At 40.2% G+C, this 20,953-nt stretch overlaps 1 protein-coding gene across 5 annotated transcripts in view; it reads left to right on the forward strand.

The window, feature by feature from the left end:
• Positions 1-20,953, forward strand: part of GADL1 (glutamate decarboxylase like 1) — a 161,997-nt gene that overhangs the window by 23,681 nt on the left and 117,363 nt on the right. For 2 of the 5 annotated variants that reach the window (XM_072726622.1, XM_072726623.1), the window contains exons 2-7: positions 2,558-2,737; positions 3,977-4,149; positions 11,582-11,708; positions 13,965-14,055; positions 17,810-17,916; positions 18,622-18,737. In XM_072726622.1, coding sequence (XP_072582723.1) covers positions 3,997-4,149; positions 11,582-11,708; positions 13,965-14,055; positions 17,810-17,916; positions 18,622-18,737 — 594 coding nt within the window. In that variant the 5' untranslated portion in view covers positions 2,558-2,737; positions 3,977-3,996. The remainder of the gene's footprint in view (positions 1-2,557; positions 2,738-3,976; positions 4,150-11,581; positions 11,709-13,964; positions 14,056-17,809; positions 17,917-18,621; positions 18,738-20,953) is intronic. The other 3 variants (XM_026000900.2, XM_072726624.1, XM_072726625.1) reach the window with 3 other exon arrangements.

The raw sequence follows: 20,953 nt of genomic DNA on the forward strand, positions 1-20,953 counted from the left end.
AGCTATAACACTGAGTCACTGGAGTTTTTGTGACAAACAAATTTGTTAAATCTATAAAACTTCAAGAACAGAGCCTGCCACATAGCGTGTATGTGTCTTGTGTTGATGTAAATGTTGAGCTCTGGAAAGCTGCCCATGCAGTAGGGGCTGAACTATTGACTGCCATCTTGGGGCAGGAACATCATGGCGGGAAGTTCTGCTCTCATCACAGAGGCAATCCCCTACACTGTGGCCCCTCTTTCTACTCTTCCACAAGGGGCAACTCACTGGCCCCTTGTCTAGAGTTCATTATCTTGGCCATTTGACCACTTTCTACTCTGGTAGCTTACTTTCACATGGAGATTCACTTATGTTCTATGCACTTATGCATTTTTAAAAATACTTTATTTATTATTTATTCATGAGAGACACAGAGAGGCAGAGACATAAGCAGAGACAGAAGCAAGCTCCCTGCAGGGAGCCTGATGCAGGGCTTGATCCTAGGACTCTGGGATCACGCCCTGAGCTGAAGGGAGATCCTCAGTCACTGAACCATCCAGGCATTCCACACTTGTGTATTCAATAAGTGTTACTGATTGCCTATTACTGGCAACTAAAATTTATTGAGTTGGCTAATATTAATGACATTTATTGAGTGCTCACTATGTAGCAGGCACTGCTGTCTTTGTCTCTGTTAATTCACTTAATCCTGTGTCAAAGGAAGGGCCCCTGTTCAATATCCAAAACACTATTTGAAGTTGAATTTATTGTTTGTTCAAAAGGGAAATCTGTACATCTCTTTAAACAAAGCAAAAGTTGAGCTTATATAGAGCATCAGAAGGCCTGGGATTGAGGAGCTGGTGGAAATCCAGAAGTTAGAGAGTTTAGAGGTTGACTGCTTTTCACATTTAGAAGCATGGTTCATAGGGTGAGACTTGATGGACTGACTTTCAGAAGTCAAAATCCTACAAGAAAGAGGACAGAGCATGGAAAGAGAGTGGCTGCAGCACAAAGTATGGAGAAAAGAGAACAGGGGAGGTCTCTATTAGTGGTATCCTTTCACAGTCCATAGATCACAACTCAGTTTTGCCTGTTGACCCTGCTCCCTGGTTCTTCTTCTGGTCCCTACCGTGTCTTCTCTAGGCCAGGAGTTGTATAAAGTGTATTCTACATCTACCCCATCCCTAGCCAAAGGTGTCTCTTGCTAGGTTAGATCAGGCAACAGGCAATGACATATCAGAGAAGGAGGACATTATTACTAGTTGGTTGAAGGACTAGGCAGGACTACTTGTATTTAGTGGTCAACAAATGTTTATCAAGCTCCTGTAAACTGCCAGGCACTTTCTGGGTGCTACAGAAACAAAAGTGGAACCAACGGATGCAAGCTTACACTCTTAGAGAGCCAAGCCTCTATTGGAGATACAGATACTTAGACAAGTAAATGAATGAGTATATGTTATCTGTCACCTGGTGGTCACTGATTTTGAGTCAACTAAAGCAGAGAAAGAAGATGGGGTGAGAAGGTGCTACAGTTTGTAATATGGTTATCAAGGAAGGCCTCTTTGAGAAGCTCACTTTTAAGGAAAGAGTGAAGAATAGTGAAGAGGCCAAATTTGGTGGAATTCGGTGAGCTTGGAGCACAATAAGAAGAGGTGAGGTTTGAAGTCCAATAGATGATGGAGACAGGAGATCATTTAGTCTTAGAGCTCATTATGACTTTGACTTTTTGTTTGATGAGATAAAGATCCATTGGAAGATTTAAGTCATCTTGTGAACTGACTTTTCTCTTCAAAGGTATGTAGGAGCTACTATGTTGAGCATAGTCCACACACCTTGCAGAACAAGGGTGAGAGCCATTTGGGGGAAGGGGGGGATGTTAATTGGGAGGCCACTGCACTGATCCAAGCATTTATGGTGGTTTACGCTAAGGTGGCAGGAGAGGGGGTAATGAAAAACAGTCAGATTCTGGATATATCCTTCATAAAAGATTCTTCCCATTGAAAGACTTCATTATTAACTACCATATATACTCTGTGAGTTAGGTTGGAAGTTCTGAGTATGCATCTTAAAAGATCAGTTTGACCTCCTATACAAACTCCAGGGGTCTTTTCCAACCTGGGAAAAGGCAGGTGGAGGAAGAGGCATATTTTCGCCTCTGGCAATAGAAATAGAATGTATCTATCAAGAAAAAAGGCATAATCTATATCCAATTCTTTATAGTTTTTAAGTTGTATTTTCTCATAGATAATTGCATGAAATATAGGATTTCTTAAATTGATTGCTGTGGGGACAAAGATGACTTAAATTTCAATTTCACTGCTTTTCTGGTTGCAAGTGGGTGTTTGACATTTTTTAGTGTGTGTGTGTGTGTGTGTGTGTGTGTGTGTGTGAGAGAGAGAGAGAGAGAGAGAGAGAGAGAGATTCTGAGAGAGCTATAGAGTGGCTGCAATTCCCTGAACAATAAAAACCTGAAATCCTACTAATGAGGTTAAAAAAACCTAACTTTTTCTGTGTGCCTAATAATAGCACTGCCTACTGACATAACCAGGGTTCCCTGAATAATCGCCCTCTTTTCCAGTTTATTTTTAGGACCTAAAATTTGGGGGAGGAATGTGCCTTTAGGTGTACAGCTCAATTCCAGGGCTTCATCATTTGTCCCTAAAGCATGTTGAATACATCCTTTCAAGTGAAAAATAAGTAAAAGTGAAAGCTGGAACTAAAATTCATCATTGGAGCACTGGATGGTTCAGCCTTCAGGGTGAGGATAAAAGATTGATCCTTCACTGCAGACCCCATCTTTCCCAAATTGGGGAATCTGTGCCATTTTTATCTGCCTCCAAGGACACCATTTGAGTTTGCCAGTAATAGAAGTAAAGGGTTTATAAAGGCACAGAATTTTATCAAAACATAGTACTTTGAGGAAAAGGAGGACTTTAGGGCATAATAAATGTCTATAGTGTTGGAGCCCTGGGTAAGTATAAAAATATTTGAAATGTATATTTACCATCAATATATTTAAGGTAGATTTAAAAGTATAAATAAAGCATTGTGCTGGGTGTGGTGCTGAAGGATTGTTTTTAAAAACTGTTTCTGTAAATTTCCACAACTCAGTGAACATGCGCCTCACAGGGAAGAGAGAGAGAGAGACTGATTAGAGAAAGAATAAAATCCAATCAAAGCTTGTGGCAGATATTGGTGGAATATTTCGATTAAGTTGCCAGAATTATTTTTGGGGTGGGCTATTTTGGGTAGGCAGTAACCTTTATTCTCAGATATAGATTTCCATGTTGACTTTTAACCTTTAGTCATTGCCTGGCAATTGTACAGTCCTGAAAATGTTCTATTCCATCTTTCTGTCTGTGCCCAAACTGCAAGTTTGAAAAGTTTAAGGGCATCAAGTGTGGATTTACACCAACCATTATGCGACTCACTTTCTTATATTCTCCCTTTATAAGGAAGTGGCTGAGTACGTGGAAGGAGGGGCTCTCAGGGACAAAGCAGTGTCTTTAATATAGAGGGTTATTTAAACATGGGCTTCAAATGCAAAATTAGGAGAGGTGATATGTCAATAATATTTTCTTCCTTAGGAATGACTTATTCCCACAAAGAGGATCCATGGCAATCCTTAACAAATTACGAAAGAGCGTGTGTGCACAAAATAGACATGGGTTTGTGTCTACAGCAATCTTTATGTACATGTGTTTCAAAGGTGTTTGCAAGAGTGAACAAAATGAGTTGAGTTTACTTTTCTTGAGCTTCTCCACACTCCCTGATGCTGAACAAGATGCTGTAGGAATGGAGAATAGAATTTCTGTCCTTAACTCTATTATGCCATTGGAAACCATAAAAAAAAAACCTGTCAGCTTCAACGCCCCAAAGAAGTATTAATAGAAGATATGCCATTTGAAGCTGTGATAGTGATCCATTTTTTCCCCTTGTGTTTTGTCGTGATCTAATTAGATTATATCTCAAACATGATTTGTTTGTGTGCTTCCAGGAGATACTCATCAACGCGAGATGGTTCCAAGTAAGAGGAGTGCTGTTCTTGTGGATGGGGTTATACTGAATGGCCCCACAACAGATGCAAGAGCAGGAGAAAAATTTGTTGAAGATGCCTGTAGGCTAATAATGGAAGAGGTGGTTTTGAAGGCTACAGATGTCAGTGAGAAGGTAAAAAAAAAAAAAAAAAAAAAAAAAAAAAAAAAAAAAAAAGATATCTATTAGAAATCCTTGGAATGGAAAAGATAAATTCTTTCCAATCTGATGGTTAGATGTAAGGGAGATAGGAAGCTCATGTTATTATTGCCTCTATACCTTTGTTTCAAGGGGATCCCAGCTACCAAAGTGTATGCCCCCCTACCCCTCACCCAGTATCTGCTTTCCTGGAAGGTTTGGCTTATAACCTCACAAGCCATCATTTGATGGGAAACTGGCTGAGACCCCAGGCCTTCTGGACATGAAGCACAGGGATGAAACCTTCTGCCTTATAACAGTATAGGTGATCAATAATCTGATGATCTAATATATACACTCTCTAAAACATACTCTGCTTTCCATTTTCTTGGGCACATTCTTTCTATCACTAGTAAAACAACTAGCAGAATGTGGAAAAGACCATGAAAAGTTTTCAAATTTATCTGAGGGTCCTTCCCAGGAGCTGGTTTGAGTTTAGACTGGAAATCTTGGATTGTAAAGTCTGACTTCTGACTGGCACCAATTATTGCTTCTAGGTTTCAAATTCAGGCTCAAGTTCAGATTCAAACTGATATTGCAATTATTACTAATGACTTCTACTCCTAAAAGTACTCTCTATGTGCCAGGTGTTGTTCTCAGGACTACTCCCTATGAATTCATGTATTTAATTCTTACAAAACCAAGGGCTATATGTTTACTCGATTTTAGGGAGGAGGAAAGAAGTGAGGCACAAAACCAAGGGTTATATGTTTACTCGATTTTAGGGAGGAGGAAAGAAGTGAGGCACAAGCAGTTCAAGTACTTTACCCAATATCCCATGTTAGTAAATATCAGAGCTGGCACTAAAATCCAAGCAGTCTGGCTTCAGTCTGGGCCTTTTACTTCTCCTCTGTATATCTCTTTATCCTTTATCACATTGATTATCTTTCATATTGAAATTGAACGATCAACAAGTAGATGTATAGGAGGGATTTTGATTCCAATTCTGTTGGTCAAAAATAAATGTCATTTAACAAAAAGATTTTGAATCTGAAGTGGTATTTATTCTGAATTTTTGATCGCATGCATTTGGGAAAACCTATTAGAAAACAGATTGAAGTGTTCTGTGAACTTAGCATAGCCGTATTCAAGGCAAAAATCACTGATGGTATTTCTTGATCATATATTTATAATTGCATATTTTCTGGTCTTATCTGTACTTGTGAAATATTTTGGACCTGCTTTACTTTGGAGCACACTGCTTTTCTGGTAAGCTTTTTTTCTTTTGTAATTGGCCTTTATTCAGTCATTAAATATTAACTGAGTGTTAGCTATGGGTAAACCACTATATTTGGCCCTGGGGGATATAAAGACAAGTAAGATAAAGGCTCAGCTTTGAACAGAATTTATAGTCTAATTGGAAGGATAAGTTTTCATTGGAAAAGAGATGGGGGGTCCCCAGGCATGTGATAAATGTGTGTGATTGGGGCAGAGTTGGGGGATTTCATAGAGGAATGGGCTCTCTGAGCTTTGATGTAGGATGTGAAGGTCAAGTAAGATTTTGATGGGCAGTGAGAAGTCAACCCATGTATGTTGAAGAAAGCAGGAAGGTAAGGAATAGAAAGATCATTGCAGAAGAGAACTTTCTCCCTCAAAAAAAGGGGTTATATAGGTGACTAATGGAAGGTAAGACAAGAAGGGGAAGCTTAGGATCCTAAGTTATCAATTAAGGAAGCACATGTTGATTGCAATGGTATAGCCATGCAGGCTCTCCAAGTGAAGGTGGGTTGAAAACTCTGTTAGGGTTGGGGGAAGGAGGTGGGAGTTTTTATGTCACTTAGTCTGACTTTGTTAAAGATCCAACAGGGCACCTTTCAAAGGTGACCTTCAGATAGATCCATCCCCACACTTTGTGAGTTGATTTCTTCTAGTTCCTTCTCTTATAGACATTCTTTCTCAGCCACCTTTTTTCAAAAACCTGAGTTATAATTTGCATTTAGTAAAATTTGTTCCCTTTTTTTGGCATGTAGTTATACGAGTTTGATAAGTCATGTAACAACTCCACCACAATCAAGATATAGAGCAGTTCCATCACCCCTCAGATGTCCCTCTGCCCCTCTATAGTCAACCCTGCCCCTTGCCTTAGCCCCTGACAGCCACTGATCTGTCTTCTGTGCCTGTATTTTTTGCCTTTTCCAGAATGCCAGACAGGTGGAATTCTATCACAATTGTCTTTTTGAGTCTTGCAGTTTTCTCTCAGCAAAATGCATCTGAGATTTGATTATGTCATTGTGTAGATAGGGATTTTTTTTAATTGCATTTTACTTCATTGCACTTTGCAAATATTATGCTTTTTTACAATTTGGAGGTTTGTATACCCCCTGCATCCAGCAAGTTTATCAGTTCCTTTTTTTCAATAGCATTTGGTCACTTCATGTTTCTGTGTCACATATGGTTAATTCTCACAATATTTCAAACTTTTTCAACATTACTGTACTTGTTCTATAACATATTATATAACATAGTATATATATTATAACATCATATTATAAAATATAACAATATTTTATGGCTTTTTATAATCAGGGATCTCTGATGTTACTATTGTAATTGTTCTGAGGGACTACGAACCACATTCATAGAAGACAGTGAACTTACTGATAATGTTGTATATGTCCTGACTATTTCTATCCACTGGCAGTTCTCCTATCTCTCCCCCTCTCCTCGGGTCTCTCTATTTAGAAACATGACAACGTTGAAATAAGGCCAGGGAAGAACCTTGAAATGCCCCCTAAGTGTTCATCTGAAAGGATTAATTTCAACTTAAATCGAAAGCTAGGAGTGAGGAAGACATTTTGAAAGCCAAGAGAGGCCAAAAGTTAGGCCTTTTGTCCCAAAGAGTCAGCCATATTTTGACTACAAAAAGAAAAGTTCTGGAAGGAAATTAAAAGTGCTACTCCAGTCAACACATGAATGATGAGTAAGTCAAACAGCCTTTTTGCTGATCTGGAGAGAGGTTTACTGGTCTGGATAGAAAGTCAAACCAGCCACAACATTCCCTTAAGCCAGAGCCTCATCCAGAGCAAGGCCCTCCTCTCTTTCCTCTACTCTAGGAAGGCTGAGAGAGGTGAGGAAGCTACAGAAGAAAAGTTTGAATCTAGCAAAGGTGGGTTCATGAGGTGTAGGGAAAAAACTATCTCTATAACATAAAAGTTCAGGGTGAAACAGCAAGAGCTGATGTGGAAGTTCCAGCAAGTTATCCAGAAGACCTGCTCTAAACAATGGATGTCTCAATGTAGGTGGAATATCCTTCTATTGGAAGAAGATGCTACCTAGGACTTTTAAAACTAGAGAGGTGAGGCCAATGCCTGGCTTCAAAGCTTTGACAGGCTGACTCTCTTGTTAGGGGCTAATGCAGCTGCTAACCTGAAGCTGAGGCCAGTGCTCAGACCACTCCAAAAACCCAAAGGCCCTTAAGTATGATGCTAAATCTACTCTACCTATGCTCTGTAGATGGAAAAATAAATCCTGGATGACAGAACATCTGTTTAAAACATGGTTTACTGAATATTTTAAGCCCACGGTTGAGACCTACTACTCAGAAAAAAAGATTCCTTGCAAAATATTACTGCTTATTGACAATGCACATTGTCACTCAAGAGCTCTCTCTGTAGAGATGCACAAGATTAAGGATTCCATGGCTGCTAACAGTATCTATTCTGCAGCCCATGGATCAAGGAGTAATTTAAACTCTCAGGTCTTATCATTTAAGAAGTATATTTTGTAAGGTTATAGCTGCCATAGATAGTCATTTTTCTGATGGATCTAGGCAAAGTAAATTGAAACCATTTTGGAAAGGATTTGCCATTCTAGATGCCATAAATAACATTTGTGATACATAGGAAGAAGTCAAAATATCAACATTAATAGGAGTCTGGAAGAAGTTGATTCCAACTATTATGGATGACTTTGAGGGTTCAAGATTTTGGTGGAGGAAGTCACTGTGGATGTGGTGGAAATAGCAAGAAAACTAGAATTAGAAGTGGGGCCTGAAGATGGGAGTACATTTCTGCAATTTCATGATATAACTTGAATGGATGAGGAGTTGCTTCTGATGGATAAGCAAAGAAAGAGGTTTCTTGAGATGGAATCTACTCCTGATACAGATACCCTTAAGACTGTTGAAATGACAGCAGAGGATTTAGAATAGCACATAAACTTAGTTGGCAAAAAGGCAGCAGGGTTTGAGAAGATTGACTGATTTTGAAAGAAATCCTACTGTGGGTGAAATGCTATCAAATAGCTTCACATGTTACAGAGAAATTGCTCATGAAAGGAAGAGTCGATTAAAGCAGCCAACTTTATTTATTTTAAGAAATTGTCCCAGCCAACCCAGCCTTCAGCAACCACCACATTGTCTATCAGTCCACAGCCATCAACATGGAGGCAAGACCTTCCACCAGCAAAAATATTACAACTCACTGAAATCTCAGATGATGGTTTGCTTTTTTTATTTTTTAATTTTTAATTTTTTTAAAGCAATAACTTAGTGTAGGTTCATAATCTCCTCAGGAGTTTCCTGGGTGAAATCTGAAACTGGCTCCTGGCAGAGAGCAGAGAGAGACCAAAGAAATAAATAGGCTGCTCCAGGTTGGCAGGTGGCAGTTTTAATAAGCAAAGGGAACATACAAAGGAGACATGTGTTGGATGGCAGCAAGATGAGTGGACCCTTACACCTGCCTGCCAAACCTTAAAAGTTTTGATAGATAAATAGATAGGTAGTTAGATGGATGGATAGTTAGATATAGATAGAGGCCTTAACTGAGCTTAATCAAATATACTATACAACAGTTTTGAATACCACCTCATTAAGTCAAGGCCGAGTCCTTGGAGACACCCCTAGCAGCAGGAAAGGCAATCAGAACCCACATTCCAAAGACTGGGGAAGGGGTGAGGAGCCTCCAAGTACTCGGGTCCAGCTCGTGGGTCATCTGGTGGTCACCTCTTCTCGATGACCTCCCTCAACAAGTATTTTTTAATTCAGGTGTGTACATTTCTTAGACCTAACGCTATTGCACACTTACTAGACTATATGGTACAGTGTCAACATAACTTTTATATGCACTGGGAAACCAAAATCTTGGTTTGACCCACTTGATTTCAATGTTTGCTCTATTGAGATGGTCTGAACCACACTTGCAGTATCTCTGAGATATGCTTGCATCAGGAGCCATTCTTTTCAATGGTCTCAGTCACTTTCGATTCCCCTCTGCCTATTATGGTTCCCACTTCAGAGTTTAATTTCATCTCTCTTGTACAACTCAGTATTTCTTCCTGCTTTCCCCAACCTCCCACCTCCTTAGTCTCCTGACTTCCTGGCTACTCCCCTGTCTCTCTCCTCCCCTCCACAGTCGAACTTTTTAAAGATTGTCTATGCTCCCTCCCTCCCTCTCTTTCCTCACCTCCCACACCCTCACTCCGTGGCAATCTGGCCTCCACTCCCACCTCTCTAAGTCAAATTGCTCTTGCCAAGAACACCTCCTTGTTGATAAATCTCATGAGCACTTCTCAGTCTTTATCCAACTTGGCTTCTCAGTAGGATTTGAGAGTGATGACCATCTTCTCCTTAAAACCTTCTTTCTCCCTTGTTTTGGTTGCACTGAACTCTTCACAGATTGTCCATCCTTCTCCGGCATGTCCTCTACCTCACAAGTGAGCTCCTCTCCCCTTTCCTATATCTTTCTTAAGTGTTGATGGTACCCAGGTGAGATCCTGTGCCTTTTATGTTAGGGAGTAGATTCTCTCTATGTCACTCAAATTGTATTATCATGGTGTGTGTCTGGAACTCTGTTCTTGGTTTTTCACAAGAGCTTCCTACCAACATCTGAACCCCTTTTTGATGTCCTGAGAGGCCTCAGACTATTTTTGCCCCAAACTCATCATCCCTGCCCCACCCCAACAAGATTCGTTTCCTCATTGCCACCATCAGCCTACATGTGTAAGCTACAGACCTCAGAGTTGTCCTTGGCTCGTCCCTCTCCCTCATCTTTACTGTGTAATTGATTTTTGATTTGTGCATTTGAAATATCTCTGGAAGTACTTCATTCCAATTGTATCTACCTTATCCAGAATACTACCCTCTGCTTGGTTTATTAGTCACCTCTTATTCTCAGTTTTACTTGGAATCTCCATATAGCAACTAAAGCTATTGTCCAAAGCACAAAGATGTTCATATCACTCCCCTGTCCAAAACATTTCAATGGCTGCCTTAGAGCCAAGTTCAAATTCTGTAACATGCCATGGAAAATTCGTCATGATCCAGGTCTCATTTATCTCAATCATTCATTCATCCTTTCATTCATCACATCTTTGTGGAGCACCTCTTGTGTGGTAGGCACTGTGTTAGTTACTTGGGAGCAGTGAGCAAACAGATGGACAGCTCTGCTCTCATGGAGACTATGTGGGACACAATAAATGAGTTACATGGTATGTTGAAAGATGGTAAGTGCTATGGAAAAAGAGAGAGCAGGAAAAGTTAAGGGAGCTGATAAGGGTGGGGTAATGTGAAGCTTGTGATTTTAAGTAAGGGAATCAGATTGCTGTCATTGAGAACGTGATTTTTGAGCAAAGCTTTGAAAAAACTGAGGAGATTAGCCATGAGGACATTTGGGGTAGGAGCATCCAGGCAGAAGGCACAGCCAGTTTGAAGACTCTAAAGGAGAGTGTACCTGATGTGTTTAAGGAACAACAAAGAGGTCAGGGTGGCGGGGCAGAGTCAGCCAGGAGGAAAGCAGTGCTAGACTCAGGAGGAAACACCATGAAGGGAAGCAAATTATACAGAATCATCTGAAGTCATTGTTAGGACTTTGGCTTTACTTTGAAGGAAATGAGCCACTGAAATATCTTAGCAGAGGTACAGCCATGGCTTAGGGTATCATTCTGGATTCTGGGTGCCAGGTTGATAGACTGTATGGGACAAGGGTAAAGGTATAAGCAGGGAGACTAGCTAGAAAGTTATTTTGGCATTCCAGCTTCCCTTCTTGCCTCTCCTTCCACCAATCCCATGTTCTAACTACACCAAACTAAATCCATTCTTCAGATGTGCCCTTATATTTCAGCCTTTACGACTTCTATTAATTCCACCTAGAGTGCCCCTTACCTTCCTCCATCCCCTAATCTTGCCTTGGTTAGAAATCAGTTTCTCCAGGAAATCTTTGACCTTCCAAATTGAAGATGGGGCCCCTCATTTGTTCTAATGACATCTGGGTCACCATCACAGCTTTTTCACACTGGACTATGGTTGTATATTTAAATCTCGGTCTCTCCCACTTCTCTGGAAGCTTCATGAGGGTAGGGTCCGTGATGCTAACATCCTCTTGATGCCTGGCTCCAGTGGGAGCTCAATTAACTACCATTGCTGAATGTCCAGGTTTGTGAGTGGCGGCCCCCTGAACAGCTGAAACAACTTCTTGATTTGGAGATGAGGGACACAGGAGAGCCACACCACAGGCTGTTGGAGCTCTGCCAGGATGTCATACGCTACAGCGTCAAAACTAGTAAGACCTTTCATTTGCCTCCTTGATCTGTGCCCCTAACAAGTTCTTATATTTTCTTAAGCACGTATTTACCTCATAGTAAAGCTTAGTATGGCAGTGTTTCTGGGATAAGAAAATGGATCCCAGTGTTCTGGAATAAAAAAAAAATAGTGGTTCTGATATTTTTACAATGGGCTACTTAATCCTTAATACAGATTTTTGTCAAGGCCGAAGATAAATGGATAGAAAAACTGTTGGTATTAGTCATCATACAGAAATATTATCTACTCCTTGGCAATCCTCTATCCTCCATTTATAATCAAGACCATATAATATGGCTGCTACTTATCTTTGCTTATGTTGGTGCACACTGGCAAAGGATAGTTTGATTATAGAATTTGTTAAGGGACTTTAAATTTTGATGGCTCAGAACATGCAAAATATGTGCTGGAGGGTGTCTTTACTATAAACAGGAATAGATTGGAAAGATACTAATGAAGTCTTGGCAGTTGGTAATGCTGAATTATTTGATCAAATCTAGCAGGATCAGAAATGAAAAACTAGGAAAGTGTAAAAAAAATGAACACATAGGGAGTTTTTGCTGTGATAGCTTCACAATACTGCTTAACCACTATGATCGTTTGTAAATGCAGTAGCATGGTAGCGTGGTATTAGTCTTGTGCTGACATACTATTCCAACCATTAATATCTATGCACCCAGTGAACAAGTTCCAGAACTAAGGAAGTAACTTTCCAAAATATGCATTTCACAGTGTGCTGTAAAGGTAATCTAGTGCTTAAGACCATGCAGGCATTATGCTTTGTGAATTCTGACACTGAACTAAATTTAGTGGAAAAAGCATAATAAAATCCTGGCTAAAAATAATTGGTTTATATTCCCTTGGGAAAGTCTGGTGTATGTATCAAAAACCCAGTTAGCATTTCAAAAGCAGAGATACATATCTTATTATTATGGTGCATGTCAGAAGTGTAGAATGACATTTAATGCAGTAGATTTTTCAGTTTACTGGATATTTTCCATAATGTTACCATGGAAATCAATCATAAATTAACACAGAACTAAAAAAAAAAATCTTATTAAAATTACTTGTAGCAATGTCTGGTTTCCTTTGCCAGATTAGGGGAAGTTTTCCATATTTCATTTAAAAAAACATTCTCTTGGATTTCTGTTTTTTTATGGGACCTCTAGTTTAAAGAGAAAAAAACGCTAAAACCAAATGTTGTACGTTGCAATGAGAAGTCACTAACTAAAAAGGTTCTCAAATACTCAAATTTAGAAACAGACCTCCTGCCTCTTTGTTCTTTGTCATGCTGGGCCTCCTATGATTGAGAATGTCAAGTCAGTTAGCCTGGTGTTTGGTGTGAATATTCGCACTGTGTAAAGCCAAGAACCTTTATGAGACCTTTTATAGGAGGGGGAAAAAAATAGAAAGTTGGAACTGAAGTTGAGTCTTAAAGGCTACTGCCTTTGAAGTAAGTTGAATTAGAAAGTTTATGTAAGCTGCATGATGAGTCACATCTTACTCCATCTACATAATGCCAGTTGCACTATGAAAAATGGTCCAATCTGAAAAACGAAAAGGCCACTCACTGCTGGTAGCCCGAAGTGAACCTTGTTGGTGGGTGAAATGCATTTAAAGATAGGGAAATTGATATTGATAGCTTCTGAAGAGAAAGGTAGCAGGCTTTGATACCAGACAAGTAGTTTGAATAATCCAGTTCTCAAGGGTTCTGATTTGGATCTGGGTTGTAGAAAAAAGGGAACAGATAAACCAGAGTTCTTAAGAGAATGCCCAAGTGTTACTTAGAAGCAAGCTATTGTTTAGTAGAAAAGGTTATGAGGTGGGTCTTCAACATTTATTTCCCTTGTGCATGATTAGATTTTAAATTCTTTTTAAGATAGAGGCATAATTTGCATTCAGTAAAGTGGACAAATCTTCACTGCTCAGCTCAATGAATGTATACATATCCATGAGTGAGTAACCATCACCCATATCAAGATATAGACTCTTCCCAGCACTCCAGAGCCTTCCTCAAGCCTCATCCTAGTGAATATCACCTTCCCAATTCTAACCTCAGTTTCCATAGATCAGCTTTGCCTGATATTGAATGTCATATAAGTGAACTCATACAGTATATCCTCCTTTGTATCTGGCTGCAGTCACTGTCTGAAAGATTGATTTATGTTACTGTTGTATAGAGAGTCTTTTTTTTTTTTTATTGCTGTGTAGATGAATGCTCTGCTTAAATTTACAGACCATCCAAGATTTTTCAACCAGTTGTATGCTGGACTTGATTATTACTCCTTGGTGGCCCGATTTATGACAGAAGCATTAAACCCAAGTGTGTAAGTATCACTTTACTCGACTCTTACACAGAGCATGCATTAGGGATCTCTTAGGTGAAATTTTATTCCATGAATTTCTATTGCATGGTTTCATTTGTCTAGTGTCATCATAAATAATGGAATGACGCTTAGCAGTATTTTAAAGAGATGTTTGATTTGATAGTGGTATTGTGAGATGGTTAATGCACGCATGGTTATCTCCACTTAACAGATGAGAAAATTGGTTAAGCGGCTTGTCATTCATTCCCACATGAAAAGCCATGTCTCTGCTAAGTGCTGGAGAGACACTCTGAATAAAAACAAACCTTGACTTGGCCCCCATGAAGCAAAAAGTCTCATGAGATAGAGATGCTCCATGCAAATTAATCAAAATTCTCCACACAAATTAATGTAAAATTTTAATTTGCATATGAAGAAGTGCATGATGCTATAAATATAAATGGGACAATTTTTCCTGGCTGGGAGCTCAAGAAAGTCTTCTCTGAGGGAGTGATAACTAATAGCTGAAGAATGAGTAAAAGCTAAGTAGGCAAAAAGAGGAGAGATGAGTTTCAAACAGAGGGAGCTGTATGCACAAAGGCCCTGTGGCAGAAGACAGCATAGTGTATCTTATGAACTGAAAAGTCAGTGAAGGTATAGCTGAGAAAGCTATAGGAATCTAAAAGAGGATGTGGTTTGAGAAATGGATAAGAACCAGATGTGCAAGACCCAGTGAGCCACGTTTGTGAGTTATTCTAAGTACAAAGGAAAACCTTTAAAGGTTTCTAATTCATTATATGCCATTAGCTTGTTGAAAAGATCCCTCAAAATATGGAGAGTGGATTTGAAGGGGACTGATCAAGAGGGCATTATCTTAGGTGAGAGATGGAAGTAGCTTGAACTTAGACAGAAATGGTAGGAAGAGAGAGAAAGAAAAGTGTGTTTAGAAGATAAAACAGAAAGATCTGGATGATATATTAGACCTTGGGAATGAGGACAAAAAAGGTGGTTTATACAATGATGCCTCAGTTTCTGACTTTTGTAGCTGGGTTGATGGTCACGTCATTTATTGACATAAGAAGCATTGGAAGAGGGGACTAGTTTTCAGGGATATGGTGAAAAAGGCAAGAGCAAGAATTTAATTTTCAGTTGTGAGCATCTGGGTTTGCAGTGACTTTGGGCTACTCAAGAGCATGTATCAGCCAAACTGAAGGATACCTGGGCCTGGAATTCTGATATCTCTATGAAAGGTATCAATTTAGGACTTATAGGGGAATGATAGTAATTGAAATGGTGGGCATGGATGGGATGCCTTAAGTCAGTGAAGCTCAACTATTCCTGTCCATTAGAACCAACCTGGGACATTTCCAAAAAATTATGTTGAGGCCTGGGTCCTAACCCAGACCAATTAACTCTAAATTCCTGTGGCTGTGTCCCAAACGCTGATACATTTTCAAAGCTAAACATATGATTTTGATGAGCAGGATGAAAACACTTTGAATAAAAACAAACCAAGAGATGGAGAAGCAGGGTCTGCAGGGAAGAATATAGAGTGAGGACCAAAACATAGGATGAGCCTTGAGGACATCTAATACCTCAAGGTTAGGAGGAGCAAGACCAGCCTACAACGGAGAGAGAGAAAAGAGGGAGAAAATCAAGCAGGAAGGCGTGGAAGCGGTGGGGGAGAGTGTGTCTAGAAGCATATATGTTGAGTATTTAACTAAGTCAGAGACTAAAAATTTCCCCTTGAATTGGCAACACAGATATCACTGGTGACTTCAGTTAGAGTCACCCCAAGTCACCCCTAGTTTTGGTGGGGTAATATGAAATGATATTAGTTTACACTGAGTAGAAGGGTTACATGGTAGGTGGGACAGAAGAAACCGTAAAATTACCCAACTCTATGAACCTTTCCTTCTATGCCCTGGGTTTTCTAACTTCCTGTTTGGGTTCTTTTAGTTAAAACATGCAGTGGTTTGCAAAGTATTAAATTGTTGCTAAGCTGAACAATCTGCTGAAAATGTGAGCAAGCGGCGAGAGCATTCCATATTGTCCCCTTCTCCACCTCCATGGCTATCCCCAGGTTTACAGTTGAGCCTACAGTTTTTAAGGCAGGCTTAATATTAATTTTTTTAAAAAGTGAATGATTATTTCATTTATAGTTGCAGGTGCACATAAACATATATACTTTTTCCCCACACTTTTGATATGTGTGAACTGGCTTCCTAGCCTGGTTGAAAATAGAACCTGGATTGTTTGCAAAATGACATGATGTCTGTAGAGTGCTTGGCATGTAGGGAAGTAGGGAGGTGACACATAGTAGGTGTTCTGTTGTTTTGTTTTATATCATTTTGTGCTTATGTTTCCCCTTGTTTCCAAAGTTTTCCCTTCAGGGTGTTAAAATATTTGCATTAAATTCTGTGACTGTAAATTTAAGTGTATCTGGATAGCTTACATATTTGGAATACACATTTATTTAGATACACTTTAATGTAATGGCCTAATTGTTAGAGAAGGAAATTATAGATAATTTAGTCACCCTCAAGTTATCTGGAGAAAGAAGAGGCTCAAATATTATGAAACAAGGCATGGTAACCCTCCCAGGTGGGGTTCCCTGGGATTCTTCTCTAAATGAAGTTTAGTGAGCAGGGTGTTTATTAAGAATGCCCTTGGGATCAGCATGAGTGATGGGGGGAAGGCAGCAGGAGTGGGCAGAGACAGACAGATTGGCTGACTTCATGGTGGTCTCTGGTGTTGCAGTGGCCCGTAAGAGCAGTCTGGAGTTGGGGCTATATGGCCAGGCCTTTATACCTCCAGCTAGACCAATTATAAGAGGAAAGGTTGTGACCTTGGGAAAGATGGCTCCATGCCCCTGAGGCAATTCCCAAAAGGGCTAAATTAGTGTTCTCTGACAACAGCAGTCCAGCCTGGAGAAACAAAGCCTTCAGTGACAGGGGATTTGGGTAGTCCTTTGCAATAAAATCATCACATGATAAGAGAAATCCCACAGAGCACTTCCCATTTGTGGAAACACAGTCATGTAGTGGAGAAAACCCTAGCTCAGGATGAGTAGTTTCCCTGTAGAATAACTAGAGCTGATTGCTAGAGTACTCATGGTAGTAACCTAAGAAAACCTAGTTACCATGACAATAGTTTTTTAAATTATTTATTTATTTATTTATTTATTTATTTATTTATTTATTTATTTGAGATAGAGAGAGAGAGAGAATGCACAAGCTGGGGAGAGGGGTAGAGGGAGAGAGAAAGAAGCAGACTCCCCACTGAGTAGGGAGCCTGACACAGGGCTCAATCTCAGGATCCCGAGATCATGACCTGAGCCAAAGGCAGACACTTAACTAGCTGAGACACCCAGACACCCAATAATGGTTTTTCTTTAATAGCATCCAAAGCAGTATCCAAAGAATGAAATGGTCACTGCTCATGACTAATATTAAGAAATCTAGATGCACTGCTTTTATCTCTCTCAGGGGAACTGAAGGGTTCCTGTAAATTATGATTGCTGGAGTAGCTTGTGTATCCCTAAGGCCACCAGCCAGCTATTGGCCATCATGCTAGCTAATTGCATTTATCAAACCATGACCAGCACCATCACTGACTGCACATTTCTCTATTTCCAATTGGATAAATTTCCAAAAACTCTACCTGTACTTCCGTAGCCACTTGGTTGAATAAAACTCTATGTACATTTCTTGGGACCCCAAAGGGATGGTTTGACTCTAGTCATAGAAGTGAAGTGTTTTTTATATCTATCTAGTTATACGTATGAGGTGTCCCCAGTGTTTCTGTTAGTGGAAGAAGCGGTTCTGAAGAAAATGATTGAATTTATTGGCTGGAAAGAAGGGGATGGAATATTTAACCCAGGTAAGTACAGCTAGTTATTGCCATCTCCCTTCCACTGCAAACACCTAAACATTTATTCATGTGTTATATGAGGAACAACTCCTTGAAGATTTGCACATTCCAAAAAAGTCAGATAAAAATAATGCTGTTTGTTGAAAATCTAGCTTGTTCCTTTCTCTGGAGAGACAACATTTTGCATACATGCTCAACAACTGACATAAATGTTAAGCCAATGAGATGTCTACAATTTAGGACTTATACCTAACAAATGAAATTATCTATTGCTGGAAATTGGGAAGGGCTACAAGGTTTTTAATCAATTTTACTTGAGAAGGTTTCTGAATCACATGTTGTTCATCCTACAGTCCTTTCTTGGGACATAGATGAGCATGTATTGTCATTTTATTGGTCAGGGGACAGACATTGTTAACTATGAAGACTTGGGTACTGGCCCTTGCCCATAGATTGAAACTTTTAGTTTGGAAAAGCTCTGGAATGAGAGAATAGACCCAAACTTCGGTCTTCACTGAGATTGGAAATTGCTGCAGTTGGGGGTCAGGAAGTGTGCAAGAGTCATGGGTGGGGCATGGTGCTCGGATGGCTCCTGGGGGGGATATGTCATTAGACTAGAGCAGCTGTAGCCTTTCATGTCTTCCCCCGTGGTCAGCCTTTAGGGAGCTATAATTTCACACTCTAAATATGTCATTTCAATTTTGTTTTTTGCAGGTGGTTCGGTGTCCAATATGTATGCAATGAATTTAGCTAGATACAAATATTGTCCTGATATTAAGGAAAAGGGGCTGTCTGGGTTGCCAAGATTAATCCTTTTCACATCCGCAGAGGTAAAAAATTATTTTTGATATCAGATCTAGATAATGCATTATTTAAGGGGGTTTGTGTGTGTGTGTGGGGGGGCTTCTGATACACTTTGGTCCTATCCATGTGTGACTAATATGCCTGAGTATAACACCGTATTTCATTTCCAAGGAAATTCTGATGGGTTTGATACTGTAACCCCTGGCCACTCAATTTTGTACATCACCTTTATTTAAAATTTAGAGTCTATGACATTTTTCTTTGAGAAAAGAGAACATTCAATTTGAAAGCGTTATCTCTTTCTGTGAATCTCTTCTCTGAGTGTCTTATTTATTAGAACATAGATGATCACTCAGCGCTGTCAGAAGACTCACATTGCCTTGTATAACTGATTACTTTGAATGGCTAACACAAAGGCTTTTCAAGAGGAAAGGGAGATATTCAGAAACTGAATATTACCCCTCCCCCCACACACACATGGTTCCATGCCACAATGCCTTACGTCCTTTTACCCTCCACCAAAGACGGCGGTCTGATTGTGGCTTCGAGCTAGGCTGCTTGCCTTCAATTCTTGTCTCCACTACTACTCCACTACTATCTGAGTGACCTTGGGTAAGTTGATGATATCCTCTGTGCCTCCATTTCCTAATTTGTTAAAATAATCATCAGTTAACTGGTGTATCTAACGAATTGTCCCAAAGCCCAGTGGTGTAGAACTATAGCTAGATATCATTGCTTACGAGTCTTGGGACAGCCAGGACCCTTCTGCAGCTCTTGGCTGGGCTCCGTTAGGTATCTGGGGATTGCCATCCGCTGGCTGATCTGGGACTAGGTTTTCAGAGATGATTTCAGGGAGTTCTCTCTGCTCCGTGTGTGTCTCATCCACCAACAGGCTAGTCCAGGTGTGTAGTGATGACAGGGATCCAGGGGACAAACAGCATGGAAACCTACTAGGCCTCTTGAGTCTAGGCTTAGAACTGGCTCATTGTCATTTCTACCTTATTTTCTTAGTGAAGTAAGTAATGTCAAGGAGCCCAGATCTAAGAAGTTGGAAACAGACTTTATCTCTCTCTCTCTTTTTTTTTTTTAAGATTTTATTTATTTATTCATGAAGGACACACAGAGAAAGAGAGAATGGCAGAGACACAGGCAGAGGGAGAAGCAGGCTCCATACAGGGAGCCCGATGTGGGACTCGATCCCGGGTCTCCAGGATCACGCCCTGGGCCAAAGACAGGTGCTCAACCACTGAGCCACCCAGGGATCCCCCCAGACTCTATCTCTTGAGGAGACTTGCTGCAAAGTCACCTTGCAAAGGGCATGGATACAGGGAGAAGTGAACAATTTGGGGCCATCATAGCAACCCAGCAGCCACATGAGCTTAGTAGTCACGGCTAAGTGGGTTGTTGCAGAGACTGAATGAGTTAATGCATGTAAAGCAGCATCTGGCACATTATAGATACACAAAAATGTTAGCTAGTTTTACTACTAGGAGGAGAATTACCTAGCTATAGTAATATGGGTAGAATAGATGAGCACAGCTGAAGGGCAGTCTTAACTAAAAGAGATTTTTTTTTTTCCTTTTCTCTTCTTGTGCGATTCCAGTGGGTGGCTCTGTCCAAGCCACCATTGCTTCTTCCTGGCCTCCTGGCAGTAAGAGTTGAGCTTCTGTACCTTCTGTGATAATCCAGGAACTCCTGTGAAACACAGGCAGCATCTAAAAGTTCTCTGTTATTTCCAGTTGGGCCTTTCTGTATCTGTTATTTCCCTAGAAGAGCAGGAGTTACTTTGTTATTGCAGAAGCCTATATTGTGGAGTAAGTGGTAGGCAGTGGGAGAAAACCTGGCCACCTCCCATGTCTTCTACCTGCCCTGGCTTCCCTTTGCCCTGGTTAGTTCAGTGCCAAGTGCAAAGTGGGCGCTGGCTGTGGGAGGCGTCTAGAAGGAATCATCTAATCTGAGATTCTTAACTCAGCCACTCAAGGCCCTTCTTCATGAAAGCTTCTTCTGTAGCAAGCAGAATGTTTGGGAATGTAGACATCTAGGGAAAAACACTTGGTTCTTTGAAATTATTATAGAGTTGAGTTTCCTTCCCTGGGTTCCAAACTTGAGCATTCCCATTGGTGGAAGCCAGCATATCAGAAATGCAAAGTTCCTTCTTTTGAATTGCTATTTCCATTCCTGTGAAAGCTGATTTGGGTGGGCCTCTGCTATCAGCTCAGTGCTTTCACTTTTGCCTTCTTCA

The sequence above is a fragment of the Vulpes vulpes genome, chromosome 11 (assembly GCF_048418805.1).
Source record: "Vulpes vulpes isolate BD-2025 chromosome 11, VulVul3, whole genome shotgun sequence".
Classification (NCBI taxonomy): Eukaryota; Metazoa; Chordata; class Mammalia; order Carnivora; family Canidae; genus Vulpes; species Vulpes vulpes.